Source organism: Manihot esculenta, chromosome 10 (genome assembly GCF_001659605.2).
Source record: "Manihot esculenta cultivar AM560-2 chromosome 10, M.esculenta_v8, whole genome shotgun sequence".
Lineage (NCBI taxonomy): Eukaryota > Viridiplantae > Streptophyta > Magnoliopsida > Malpighiales > Euphorbiaceae > Manihot > Manihot esculenta.
Window position 1 is genome coordinate 685,679 of NC_035170.2, and position 14,233 is coordinate 699,911.

General features: G+C 35.5%; 2 protein-coding genes across 5 annotated transcripts; both read left to right on the plus strand.

The window, feature by feature from the left end:
* Positions 1-279: 279 nt before the first annotated feature.
* Positions 280-6,088, plus strand: LOC110624926 (potassium transporter 2). 4 transcript variants are annotated; one of them, XM_021770390.2, is made up of 11 exons: positions 280-520; positions 620-760; positions 1,854-1,949; positions 2,130-2,364; positions 2,443-2,688; positions 2,787-2,840; positions 3,331-3,591; positions 3,824-3,876; positions 3,976-4,093; positions 4,256-4,510; positions 4,812-6,088. In XM_021770390.2, the coding sequence occupies exons 3-11, from the start codon at positions 1,911-1,913 to the stop codon at positions 5,912-5,914; spliced, it is 2,364 nt and encodes a 787-aa protein (XP_021626082.1). In that variant the 5' UTR covers positions 280-520; positions 620-760; positions 1,854-1,910; the 3' UTR covers positions 5,915-6,088. The 4 variants fall into 4 exon arrangements, with proteins under 4 accessions (XP_021626082.1, XP_021626081.1, XP_043817017.1 ...); XM_021770389.2 differs by lacking the exon at positions 620-760 and having other exon boundaries at positions 281-520; XM_043961082.1 differs by lacking the exons at positions 280-520; positions 620-760 and adding an exon at positions 1,478-1,663.
* A 737-nt stretch (positions 6,089-6,825) lies between these two features.
* Positions 6,826-8,166, plus strand: LOC110624634. The gene is made up of 3 exons (XM_021769847.2): positions 6,826-7,196; positions 7,292-7,355; positions 7,514-8,166. Exons 1-3 carry the CDS (start codon positions 6,849-6,851, stop codon positions 7,681-7,683), a joined length of 582 nt encoding a protein of 193 aa, XP_021625539.1. The 5' UTR covers positions 6,826-6,848; the 3' UTR covers positions 7,684-8,166.
* The last annotated feature ends 6,067 nt before the right edge of the window (positions 8,167-14,233 follow it).

A 14,233-nucleotide genomic window follows, 5' to 3' on the forward strand; every position in this document is an offset into this window, starting at 1 on the left:
ATAAATATTAAATAAAAGTAATATATGATACTAAACAAACCCCCTTATATTTTAAATGGAAACTCTCTATGTCCAAAAAACAATGCTCTTTATTTTAATTTATTAATTATTATTATTCTCCTCCATTTTCTTCTTTATAATAGTATCTCGACTGAACCGAGCAACATTCGCCGTTTGTCAGTTGGTGCAGAGGTTAACAGCTTTTGTCCATTCATCTGTTTTGGTCGAATTTTGTCCATTCATTTAACCCTTCAAATCCATCCAAAATCTACAGTGCGAGCTGTCTCTTAAGCTTATCACTACCTTCTACTTACGTATAAATCTCCCTCACATGTCCTGTCTCTTGGTAAACAATTATTTTGTATAAAAGAGTGACTCATGTTCTATATGTTGTTAAGGTGGTGAGAAGAAAAGTTCTGAACTTCAACTCCACACATTGCTGCATTAGTGTGTTCTTGCAGATCCAATCAGAGTTTTCTACCATTGTCACCGAGAAGTTCAGAATGGAATTGAAACTCAGGTAAAAGTTTAATGCTTCACCATATTTGTCTTCATCAGTTCAGATTACTTTTGCCATTTTATGAAATTTGTTTAAGTAAGCTACAAGTGGGTTTGCCAGATTTCTTAATCTTGCTGCAAAGTGATTGTGAAAGGCTGGTGATGATTAGTGCATTCTGAGCTAAAAAGCACGTTCATTTCTTATGACCCACATGGGCCTGTCTCTACTACAATCGTTGAAACAAATTGCTAGCTCTGCAGGGTAATGAATTTGTGAGTGGTTGTGTGGTCTATCTAAGAGAGCATGTGATTGTAAAGTTATGATTCGTTTATTATCACTTTTAGCTGCTTGCAAAATCCAAACCAGCAGTAATCTTACTTTTTTAACTGCTTATATCAGCTTTCAAAGATTTTTCAAGAAAAGAAATTAAAAAGGGTGTCTTTCGGTGGGTGAGAATCTGGAAATTCATCTGTGGATGGATAAATTGAGACTCATTAAGTCCATTTGGGTATCCAAACTAACCCAGAGAGGGAAGGTGCGGTTTTTTCTATGATCCTCAGAATCGGCTTTTAAGGCGGTGCACGTAAACTGTCGTTACACCACGTGATCATGCCTCTCTATTCCGTCACTTAGATTCTTCAATCTTGTATTCTTGTTTTTTCTGTGGCAATGAAGCCGTAGTAACTATCTGCCATATGCTGCCACAGCTTAATACACATTGTTAATATCAAAGTTGCTGTTTCCTTTTTTTTTTTTTTTTTTTTTGTTGAAAATAACATCAAAGTTGCTGTTGTTCCATACCCTTTTTGTCTTTTATGGATCGGTTGCTATATATTTCGTGTTGGATTTGGCTTCTTGCTTTATTCAAGTGCTAGAAACAGTGAAGTATCAACCATAAAAAGAAAAGAGACGTAAATATATAATCTTATTTATAACAGAAAAGAAGTTCAGCAGGTGCTGTGATTAAGATGGAGGGCCCTTTTCATTTATGAAGCTTTATTTGATTAATTTTATTGTAGCTGAGCATAATATTTTAAGGCTTCCGGTATTTCACCAAAATTTAGGATGTGGGTGTAACTCAATATTTGGAGTTTTTTTTACTATTTAAAAAAAATTTTTTTCTTGAACTCAGTTTTCTGAGGGTTTGGTGAGGATGTGATGGAGGTATGGATGGGAAGTGGATTTTATTGGAATGTGAGCGAATGTGACCTATTTCTTTTCCCCTATCTTCTCTGGTTGTTGGAGCAAAGCAAAGATGCATGGGTGCTTTGGGATTCATGAGGATATTCTTTAAAGAGTTTCTTCAGATTCAATTCTAATTTTTAATTCTGTCTAAATATTTTATTCCCTGCAGATCTGCATATATATTGTTTTAGGAACTAAAAGAAATTCAGTTTGAGGCGTAGGAATCATGGATCTCGGGCATGGTAAATGTTGGGATACCTCAAAGGTTTGTTCATTTCTTTTTTGAGCTTGATTTCTTGGATCTATACTTTAAGATCATATTAAAGGCACTGTCAGTAATGACATGTAGCCTGGAGGTTCATTCAGTTGATAGAAAATTAATTTTGTGATGCTTCTGCAACTTGGTTGAGTTCTTAAGAATAGTGCTTGTCAAATTTCGTTGCAGAAGGATTCTTGGAAGACACTGTTGGTTTTGGCATATCAGAGCCTTGGAGTTGTATATGGGGACCTCAGCACTTCTCCTCTCTATGTTTATAAGAGCACATTTGCAGAAGATATCCACCATTCAGACTCCAATGAAGAGATCTTTGGTGTTCTGTCTTTTGTTTTCTGGACTCTCACATTGGTTCCCTTGTTCAAGTATGTCTTTGTTGTACTTAGAGCTGATGACAACGGAGAGGGTAAGTACTCGGATAATTATGCTATAACTGTATCAGTTGGATCATCAAATTGAAAACTTTTTGTGCTTGATTTTGCAGGAGGTACTTTTGCACTGTATTCATTGATATGCCGGCATGCAAAAGTGAGCCTTTTGCCCAATAGACAGGCTGCAGATGAAGCACTCTCTACTTACAAAACTGAGCACCTTCCAGAGAAGAATAATAAATCAGGGGTTAAAATATACCTTGAAAAGCACAAGGCCTTGCATACTGCTTTGCTGATCTTGGTGCTTCTTGGTACATGTATGGTAATTGGAGATGGAGTACTCACTCCAGCAATTTCTGGTAAGTCTCTTTCCAGTAACGTTCGATTAATTTGTTTGACATGCTCTAATCTCTCAGTTTGCAGATTGACATATTGTTTATTTGCTTTTTGTATGCAGTTTTTTCTGCTGTATCTGGCCTTGAGTTATCCATGTCCAAGGAGCATCATCAGTGTATGCTTCTTTACTCGCATTTGCCTTATTTCTACTATTAAATTAGTATTGAAACTTATAAATTTTTTTATTAAGAAGCTGGGATTTAATAGAATGACCAAGCTTGTTGCATTAGTTGAGAATTAATGATGGGCAAAGAACTTCTGGCTAATTACTTCCACACAATTGAATTGTTTGTATTTAGGTGTCTGGAAATCTCTTTGAGGAAGGGGGAAAACTGGATTTGGGAGAAGGGGGAGGTTGCATTTGGACTTTTGCTGTCTGAAATAAAATTTAGTGGAGCTTTAGTTTTGCTTTACGAGTAAATATGCAAAATCCCAATCATTGACAAAATCATGTAAAATTATTTGAAGACATGAGCTGATGTCTTTATTTGGCTATTGAAGATGATAAATTATCTGTTTAATTTGTTTAACGTTATCATTTATATCCTAGTTTCATTTTCAGTTGTAACTATACTGTAATCCTATTTGCTCCCTCTTGTTTGCAGATGCTGTAGTTCCAATCACTTGTTTCATCTTGGTTTGTCTTTTTGCACTTCAACACTATGGCACACATCGAGTGGGATTTTTCTTTGCACCAATAGTCTTAACATGGCTATTATGCATCAGCGCCCTTGGTTTATATAACATAATCTACTGGAATCCACACGTCTATCAAGCTCTTTCTCCGTATTACATGTTTAAGTTCTTGAAGAAAACAAGGAAAGGCGGATGGATGTCGTTGGGCGGAATATTACTGTGCATAACAGGTATATTTGTAACATGTTTGTATATGTGGAATTTTTATACATTGGGTGTTTGTGACTTAGAATTTCAAATTCAACCTGAAATGTGCTTGATATGTCTCTCTAAGCCAGCAACATCTATCTGTATAGTCTACATCCAGACTGTGTTGATGGATTACATTGTGGGAAACAGAGTTTTGGATCGTATTTTGTTAACTAACTGAGAATGACTATGATATGCATGATTCATATGCAGGCTCAGAAGCAATGTTTGCTGATCTAGGCCATTTCTCTTATGCTGCAATTCAGGTATGCTAGAATTCCAAAGTTAGTATCATGTCTAGTGATATAAAAATCCACAATTCCTATGAATATTTATGTACTTCTCTCGTCTTTGTTGCACTTCAGATTGCTTTCACCTTTCTGGTTTATCCAGCACTTATATTGGCATATATGGGGCAAGCTGCATATCTGTCGCAACATCACCACAATGATAATCATATTGGTTTTTATATTTCAGTTCCAGGTAAGACCTTCATCTGCGTAATTATTCACACTTGCCATCCACCAATGCTGACAAATTAAAACGAGACAACTATAGCAACTAGGAAAATGCAATGTCTCAGTCTGTTGGGGACTATTTCTTCTAACCAGTGGTGGTCATGTACTTGACTGACTTTGGTTGCAGAAAAATTAAGGTTGCCGGTGCTAATAATAGCAATTCTTGCTTCTGTGGTTGGAAGCCAAGCAATTATTACTGGGACATTCTCTATCATAAACCAGAGCCAGTCACTTTGCTGCTTCCCAAAAGTGAAAGTTGTTCACACATCTGATGAGATGCATGGCCAGATTTACATCCCTGAGATCAATTGGATTCTCATGGTCCTCTGTATTGCTGTGACTATTGGATTTAGAGACACAAAGCACATGGGAAATGCATCAGGTAGGTTGCATCATTAAAGTTGACCCAGATCCTTATTTTTCGTATATATTACCAAATTATTTTCCCATTTAAATGCTTATTTCATCTCCATTTTGAGAAGCAGTGTCCATTGCAAGGTTTTAGTCGTCAGGGGCAAGCCAAGCACCATTTGCCTGACTTCGATTACATGCATTGACCTTGTCATTCAACTTGATTCATCTTATAATTGATGATCAAATTTTTATGGAGTACCTGAATTTAGAAAACTAAGAAGGGAATCTTGGCGGTTAAGTTTTTACAATCTCATTGTTTTCTGTTGCAGGATTGGCAGTGATGACGGTAATGCTGGTGACCACATGCCTAACTTCCCTGGTTATCATCCTCTGTTGGAACAAGAACCCTGCAGTAGCGCTTTCGTTTCTACTTTTCTTTGGTTCTGTTGAACTTCTCTACTTCTCAGCTTCACTGACCAAGTTTACCGAGGGTGCCTGGCTTCCCATCCTCTTAGCCCTCTTCCTCATGACCATCATGTTTGTTTGGCATTATGCCACCATTAAAAAGTATGAATTTGATCTCCATAACAAGGTATCACTAGACTGGCTTTTAGAACTAGGTCCAAGCTTAGGAATTGCTAGAGTCCCAGGCATTGGCTTAGTTTTCACTGACCTCACCTCCGGCATCCCAGCTAACTTTTCACGCTTTGTCACTAACCTTCCTGCCTTTCACCGTGTCCTTGTATTCGTGTGTGTAAAATCTGTGCCCGTCCCTTATGTGCCCCCTGCTGAGAGATATCTTGTGGGACGTGTTGGCCCTTCAACTCATCGATCTTACAGATGCATTGTTCGATATGGATATCGTGAAGTGCATCAGGATGTTGATTCTTTTGAAACTGAGCTTATTGCTAGGCTGGCTGATTTCATCAACTATGATTGGCGTCGAGCACTTAGAACTAACTCGCATACTGAGGATGCTGCATCTCAATCCAATGAATCCTCCAGTGAATATAGATTGGCAGTGATAGGAAACACAACATTCGCTTGCACACCACAATACGAGATTGAGGAGACCGTGCAACCGGCTAGTGTGTCGGGTGGTTTTTCGACAGTAGAAAGCATGGCTGATGTTATTGAAATGGAACCTGTAGTTGAAAGAAGAGTTAGATTTGCCATTGATGATGATCAAGAGTCTGATATTCATCTGCAGTTAAAAGAAGAGCTAGAAGATCTTTTAGCAGCTCAAGAAGCTGGAACTGCATTTATACTAGGACATTCTCATGTTCAAGCAAAGCAAGGGTCATCCGTGCTTAAGAAATTGGCTATTAATTTTGGGTATAATTTCCTTGGAAGGAACTGCAGGGGGCCAGACGTGGCACTCAAAATTCCACCAGCTTCTCTTCTAGAGGTTGGCATGGTTTATGTTGTGTAATAATTTCATCTCATGTAAGTAAATAGTAATTTGCTGTGCTTATTTTATAAGAGAAAGGAAATTAAGACAAGTTTTCATAGAGGAAGTTGTTTGTACAGAGTCATCATATGCATACTGAATTAGGAAAATTGTATTCTTCAAATAAAAAATTAGCTCAAATCATTATGGTGATTACAATGAGTTTACTAGGCTACAGCTGAGGTGTCATTGTGCAACTGGAGAGCTTTGTGGGCCCAATGTCAGTGAGAGAGACATTAAGACAATTGGTGCATCCTTTGGTTGGAATGTTAATATTATATTATTCTCCAGGTTTGAAAAATTAATTATTTAATATTTATATTCTGACTGCATCAATTGAAGATCCTTTTATTCAATAAATTCACAAGAATTTTTTATTATCTTATACTTTTGTTTATATCTAGAAATTCCCGATTTAATTTGATTTTTTTTAACTTTTTAAAAATACAATAAAAATATATATCGTAAATTCTTTTCTTATAAATATATTTATTCTAAAAAAAGAGTTAATAACTCCGTTTTGTCAATTCTCATTAATTTATTTAATTTAAAAATAAGCTAACCTAGTGGTATAATATAATATTTAGCATATGCAAATACAAATGTGGGTGTTCAATTCTAATAATTACCACAAGAATATTGTGTTTTAAGAAGAAAAATTCAAGAAGAGGACAGAAATTGAAATTCCAATCACGTGGTAGCCATTGATATTGCAACTATAAAGATATAGAAATGTTTTTTCAGTCAAGAGATAGTTCTTAAGAATTTGTCCCAAGTTCACCACCAACTTTTCCTCTCAGTTTCAGTAGCTGGGCAAAGGACCACGTAGCTTTTCCTTCAGCCACCAAGTATTGCAATAAACCAGTGGCTCTGCTTTGCAGGCCAAGCACCGCCACACTGACTATAAAAATGCAAAATGATTGGAGTTTCTGGGTGGGAATTGAAGCTACTGCATTTCAGGAAAATAAACATGGGACTTCGAACTCTTCCCTTGTCACCTTCTCAAAACTGTTGCTTCCCTCCTCAGGTGGGAGTTACACAGAAATGCTTGAATTATCACTGCAGGCTTCATCAGAGCTTTAAATTTAGGGTTCTTGCTAAATCAGAGAATAGCAAAGAGCAGCCAAAGAAGAGCAAGCAATCTTTGTTTAGCAGTGTAACAGAAGCTTTAGATTTTTCCCAGGTTCGTTCTGCTAAAGATGCTGAACTTCTTGACGAGGCTAGAGAAAACACCAGGTCTGGTGGTAGAATGACAAGGGAACAGGTACTTGCAGAGTTTTTGTTTGATAAAAGAAAATAATTAATTTTTATTTGAATTTTATTTTATATATTGTAATTGGAATTTCTCATTCTATGCAGTATGGTGCTCTTAGACGGAAAATTGGAGGGACTTACAAGGATTTCTTCAAATCTTACATTGAAGGTGTGCAGTTCATTCATTCAACTTGAGTTCATTCTGTAAAATTTTTTTTCTTGATAACCCATCATTGTCTGTTGATGGAGAGAGTCTGAGAAAAAGAATGAAAGTTAAAAGACTGAATTTTTGTTTGTTTTAAACTTTTTTTCTCATGTTGAAATCAGTGGATGGGCAATATGTTGAAGAGGGCTGGGTGGACAAAACTTGCAAGGTCTGCAAGAAAGACACAGGAGGGGAGCCAAGGCAAGTAGACAAGTTTGGGAGATATGTTCATGTAGCATGTCTAGAAAAGGCAAATTCAGGGAATTTCTTTACCAGATTGTTCTCCAGATGAAGGGGATGCTGCTGCAGAATGAAAATTTTCCTTTGTATAGCTATTGGTATAGATTTTGTGCAAGAGATTTGCAAAAGTCAATTGTTACAATCTTCAACTACATTTTTAGCATTTAGATTACTTGGAAAAAAAATTTGTGATAATCTTTTCCCAGAATATTGCAGTCAATGCTTCGATGTTAAGCAATCCAAATGTAAACTACGAGGAACTTCAATTACAAGTTCTAACTTCAAGCTAAACATTTACAAGGGAAAACAAACATTACTAGTGATTCTGATAGATGGGCTATAGACAAGTAAATTGAAGACTAATAACTGGCATTTATATAAACCAAGCATTCAGGACAGCGCTTGGACAGCCGCAGCATCTCATGTCTCTTCACCAGCACCGATTCTTCGCCTTCTCTTTTATATTTTCTTTGAGAACTATGAGTGTCAATTTTTTTTTTCTAATTAAAATTAGAGTAAAATTTCAGTTTATACATGAATTGGGAGATCTAAACTCAATTATTTATCTTTTATTTTTCAATATTTATATAAATTTATTCTTCGTCTCTATTTTGTGAATTGACAAAATTAATCTCTTTCTTCTTCTTCTTCTGGGATTTCACATTGAGAGAATGGTATTTTTGGAAAAAATTATCACATCTCACCTTTGACTCTTTGATCAAACGGTTTAAATGGACGGAAGGACTACGAATTTGGACGAAAGAGAAAGTGAGAGACTTAAGTGTTGGGTCGCTAAAATAGAGGGACAGAAGTGTTAATTACGTTAAACCTCAGGGACTAAAAAGTAATTTTCCCTTTTTATTATTACTACTATTTTGTTATTTGATCAATAGGACCATTGTTCTTAATTTCTAAGTAATAAATTATTAGTTTGAATGTTTGAAGTCCGTATTGCTTAAATTATTTAACAAGTAACAATTAGTGTAACTATTAAGAAATTGCATAATCTAACTCAAATTCACAAATTAAGAATTTGCTTAAGTTATTCAACAAGTAACAATTAGATCTCTCTAATGCTTACAGTTGATAAATGAAATTCAAAAACTTTTTTTTGGATAATTTATTGGTTAGAATTAATTAGCGAATGTTTCTTAATTAATTTAAACCTAATGACAGTTGGTTATGTGGAGCGTTTTTCATAACTATAACTAATTTATTAAAATGAGTAAAAGTATTTTTGCATCGATAATCAATTTCCAAACTAAAATAGATCCCACACTTCAACTAAAACTCGTTTATTTTGATTTATTTCTCTTTTAATTATTATTTTCTTTTATTGCTTTAATCTTTATTTTAACTCATCATCAAAACCCCTATTTTATTTTTATTATTTATTATCATAGTCAACATTTGGAAATTTTTAGTATCAATTCTCTGTAAATTTGATCTTATTTTCCCTACAAACAATTCATATTTGTTGTTATTTAATAGATTATTTTTGTTGGTTTCGACACCCATAAAAAATTAGTGTTGTTGCCGAGGAATTTAAACTAACTTATTTTCTTTCATGACCAGTTCGGAATGTAAAGAAAATTTACTTTACGATCCAAAAATTAAACGTACTGCCAAGAACTTGAGAAAACAAGCAAATACAAGGAACTAAGGCTCAAAACCGTCTTCATCTGCAACTAGTGAAGAGACAACAACAACCCTAAATCCTGCTGCATAACTTGCTGTAGAGGTGGCAGATCCAACCGCAGCTGATATACAAGCTGCTGCACCAGAAACACTAAACAGAATACCTACAGTAGCTAGATCAGAGCCGGTAGCAGTTGAATTTGAAACTGAAAACATTGGGATAAGAGCTCCAATGGCACAAGAAATGACTCTTTGTGAATTAGCAACTCCCGCGGGTGATCAAGCACCGATGTGCATCACTTTCCCACCTCTGATATCCCCTTTTGAGCTTAAAACTGAATTAATCCACCTTCTTCTAAAATTCAGAGGTCTGAAAAATGAAGATCCACACAAATACCTCAAAGAATTTCATATTGTATGCTCAACCATGATACCTCAAGGGATAACTGAAGAACTTGTTAAACTAAGAGTCTTTCACTTTTCCCTTAATGATTTTGCCAAATATTGGTTATTCTACTTGCTACCCGGATCCATTACCTCATGGGCTAGGATGGTGAGGGTTTTCTTGAATAAATACTTCCCAACCTCAAAGGCCATTGGCATTAAGAGAGAGATCAGTGATATCAAGCAGAAGGATTCCGAAGAACTATATGAGTATTGGGAGAGATCTAAACGATTGTGCATAAGTTGCCCTCAACATGACATCTCTGACAAGTCTCTCATTGAATACTTTTATGGAGGTTTGTTACCTTGAGAAAGGAGACTGATTGATACAGCGTGTGGGGATCAATTGAGGACAAAACACCTCAGGCTATAAGACCTAATCTCCACTATGACAGCAGCCTCAAAACAATATGGAGATTAAAGAGAACCACTTAGAAGAGTTAATGAGGTAAGTATATCTTCCTTGGCCTCACAAATTGTTGATTTAACATCAGCTGTCCGAAGTTTGATTGTAGGTCAAGTGCAGCAAGCTCATCAAACTCAGTAAGTAAGGCCCTGTGGAATCTATGCCACGATAGGATATCTAATTGATCTATGTCCTTTTCTTCAAGAGGAAGAATAGCAATTTAATGCCATTTGAGGGCTTAATGGCCAAAGGAAATATAACCCATACTCTAACACTTATAACCCATATTAGAGGAAACACCCGAATTTCAGTTATGCTAGAGCAAATCAATTTCAAAATTATCGTCAAAGGAATTCTATCCAAATAGCCCCTAAAAAATTAGGTATACCTCTAGAAGAGATCATGAAATCTCTAGCAAATACAATTCAAAATCTAGAATAGCAAATCAGTCAGGTTGCCACATCGGTGAGTAAGCTAGAGTCACAAGGGAAATTACCTTCCCAAACTGAGATCAACCCAAAACATAATGCCAGTGCCATAATCTTGAAAAGCAGAAAAGAGTTGCAGCATGACAGACTGGAACACTGATTTGCTCAAACCCCTAGACAAACCGTCGAAAAAGAGCTGTAGAGCAACGTTCCTGAATCTCAATTTGTCCAAACCTATGGGCAAACCACTAAGAAGCAGGCTGAGGAAGCTACACCAAAATAGAAGAAAGAAGAAAAAGGAAGATCACCAGACCATTTCAAAATTCCACCTCCATTTCTAGAAAGGCTAGCAAGATCCGAGAAGGAAAAGGAAGAGAAGGAAATACTTGAAACCTTTCGCAAGGTGGAAATAAACATACCCTTATTGGATGTTGTCAAACAAATACCTCGCTATGTAAAGTTCTTGAAGGAACTATGCACCAACTGCAGGAGACTTGTTGAACATGAAAAAGTGAGTGTAGGAGAATGTGTCTCAGCTGCTATCCAAAGAAAACTTCCAGCCAAGTGCGAAGACCGAGAAATGTTTGTTGTTTCATGCAAAATAGGTAATATTGGCATAAAGAAAGCTATGTGTGACCTAGAGGTATCAATCAATATTATGCCTCTTTTCATTTATGACTCATTAAATGCAGGAATACTAAAAAATATTAACATCGCTATTCAGTTGGCCGACAGGTCTATTGTCTATCTAAAAGGTGTCCTAGAAGATGTTTTGATGCAGGTGGATTAGCTGGTTTTTCCAGCAAATTTTTATGTGATTGACATGGAGGAGAACAAGAGCAATACAATATCAGACATATTGCTCGGGAGATCCTTTCTGAGCACTGCCAGGACAAAGATAGATGTGCATGATGGTACATTAACTATGCAATTTGAAGGACAAGTAATAAAGTTTAATGTTGATGATGTAATAAAATTTCCTAATGATATATCTCCTGTATATGATTTAGATGTTATTGATTGCTTAAGTCAAGAAGTCTTTGAAATGAATCAAGATAACAAACTAAACACTGATCTATGTAGGAACACCAATCAAGAAAGAGAGAAAGACAGGAGAAGCATGGATGAAACAGTAAGATGGGAGATAGCATGCAACCTGGAGGTTAAACAAGACCAAATTTATACTGATTTGACCACTCATTTGCTCAAATCAAACGACAAATCGCCACCATCAGTCCAGAAAGCTTCGGAGCTTGAACTGAAGTCTCTACCAGGTCATTTGAAGTATGTCTATTTAGGAACATACAGGACACTACCTGTCATAGTTTCAAACTAGCTAAGCCACCACGAGAAAAAGAGTGTCATACAAGTGTTGAAGAAACACAAGAAAGTTATAGGGTGAACCATAACAGACATAAAGGGTATCTCCTATCTACCTGCATGCACAAAATTCTTATGGAAGAAGATTGCAGACCTGTTTGTGATGCTCAGAGGAGGTTAACCCCACCAATGATGGAGGTTGTCAAGAAAGAGATAGTCAAGCTTCTAGACGCTGGAGTCATCTACCTAATTTCTAACAGCCAATGGGTAAGCCTATTCATGTAGTTCCAAAGAAGACTCGAATCGCCATTGTTCAAAATACTGAAGGAGAACTTGTGCCCACTCGAATATAAAATGGGTGGAGAGTATGCATGGACTACAGAAAACTGAATGCAGCTACCAGGAAAGATCATTTCCCTTTGCCTTTCATTGACCAAATGCTTGAGAGACTTGTGAGTAAATCACACTACTGTTACTTGGATAGGCATTCAAGGTTTTACCAAATCCTTGTAGCTCCAAAAGACTAGGAAAAGATAACATTCACTTGCCTTTTTAGTACTCTCGCATTTAGAAGAATGTCATTTGGCCTATGCAATGCTCCAGCCACCTTTCAATGATGCATGATGAGCATATTTTCTAATTATGTGGAGAACATTATTGAAGTTTTTATAGATGATTTCACGGTGTACGATAATTATTTTGATTAATGCCTTGCTAATCTAGAGAATATTCTTGAAAGGTGCCTAGAATCAAATTTGGTTATAAACTATGAAAAATATCACTTCATGGTTAACCAAGGTCTGATTCTAGGACACGTTGTTTCTCAAGGGAATAGAAGTGGACAAAACCAAAGTTGATACAATAAAAAATCCATCTTATTCTACAAATGTACAGGAAATTCATTCATTTCTTGACTATACAGAATTCTATAGAAAATTCATCAAGGATTTCTCTAAGATTACACAACCATTATACAGATTGCTTCAACAAGAAGTGACCTTCGATTCTGATGAAGATTGTAAGACAACCTTTAATTCGATTAAAGAGATGCTAGTAATAGTTCCCATCATCATCCAAGTTTCTAATTGGGATTTGCCCTTTGAGATAATGTGTGATGCTCTAGCAACTATATTGTAGAGACAGTATTTATCAGGCCCAAGCCCAGGCCCAAAAAAAAAAATTAAAAAAAAATTAAAGATTAAAACATTAGAAGGCTCTGGTTTCTTCCCGAAACCAGAGCATTTGTCTTCGTGAAGAAAAGCGGAAGCAGTAGCAGAGCAAAATGCTCTGTTATTTTTTTTTAAAAAAATTTTCCTCTTTTAAATCCAAATCTCCTCCTTTTCAACCCAATCAACTCATAAACTTCTAAAATTCTCGGCTAGATCCTACTTTAAACCAATATCCTGCTCAGAAATTCAATAATTTCTTCCAGAGACTCTAAAATTGGGTAGGTAAGTTTTATTCTTTTTATTCAAAATTATCCGTCTCTACAGTATTGGGATTGGGTGTGACAGTATTGAGGCAACGAGTTGATAATATTTCTTATATTATTTACTACGCCTCTCACATTCTGAATGAATGCTGCATGGTGCAATTACTCTGCGACCGAAAAATAACTCTCTGCTCAATAAGCCACTATAGTTGCCTAATGTCAGACTTAAATAGCAAAAAGAAGAAAAGCCAACATAGAATTCTAACCATAGAAGCAAACAAGAGGAGAAGAAAGATCTGAACCGAAAAGACACAACTACATGCATGCAAAAAAATAAAATTATCAATCAAAGATAAAATAAATTAAAGAAAACACATATTCAAAGAAAAAATATCTTAAAACACCAAATTTTGAAATCCAAAAATAAAAAAAGCAAAGTAAAACCAAGACAAGACAAGGAAAGAAAAAGATCCCGAGTAATCGGGAAGAAGGCCTAAAGGACTGACCGTGCAACCATAAATGGAGAGAGTAACTTTAAAAAAAAGCCTTCTTTACTAACTCTAATTTAATTTAGACTGATTTTTAATTCCATTTTCAGTATTAAATCAATTTCAAGCTGTCTTTATTTTTTATTTCATCCTATTTCGATTTTCAAAATAAATCAACTTTATTTTGAATCAGTTTCATAGCTAAACCTAATCGTGGCTAGTACAAAAGAATTAAGGATCCAATTCTTAAATTCTCCTGCTTCGATCCATTAACAAAAGATTTTCTTGCAAGTGAATTTCTTATGTCTCTTAAAAAATTATACTTTTTTCAATATAATTTTTATTTATTTTATTTTATTTTATAATTTTTAATAATTTTATTTTTTATACGTATTAATAAAAAATATTTTTTTATTAATTTTTTAATTATAATCTTTTAAAATTAT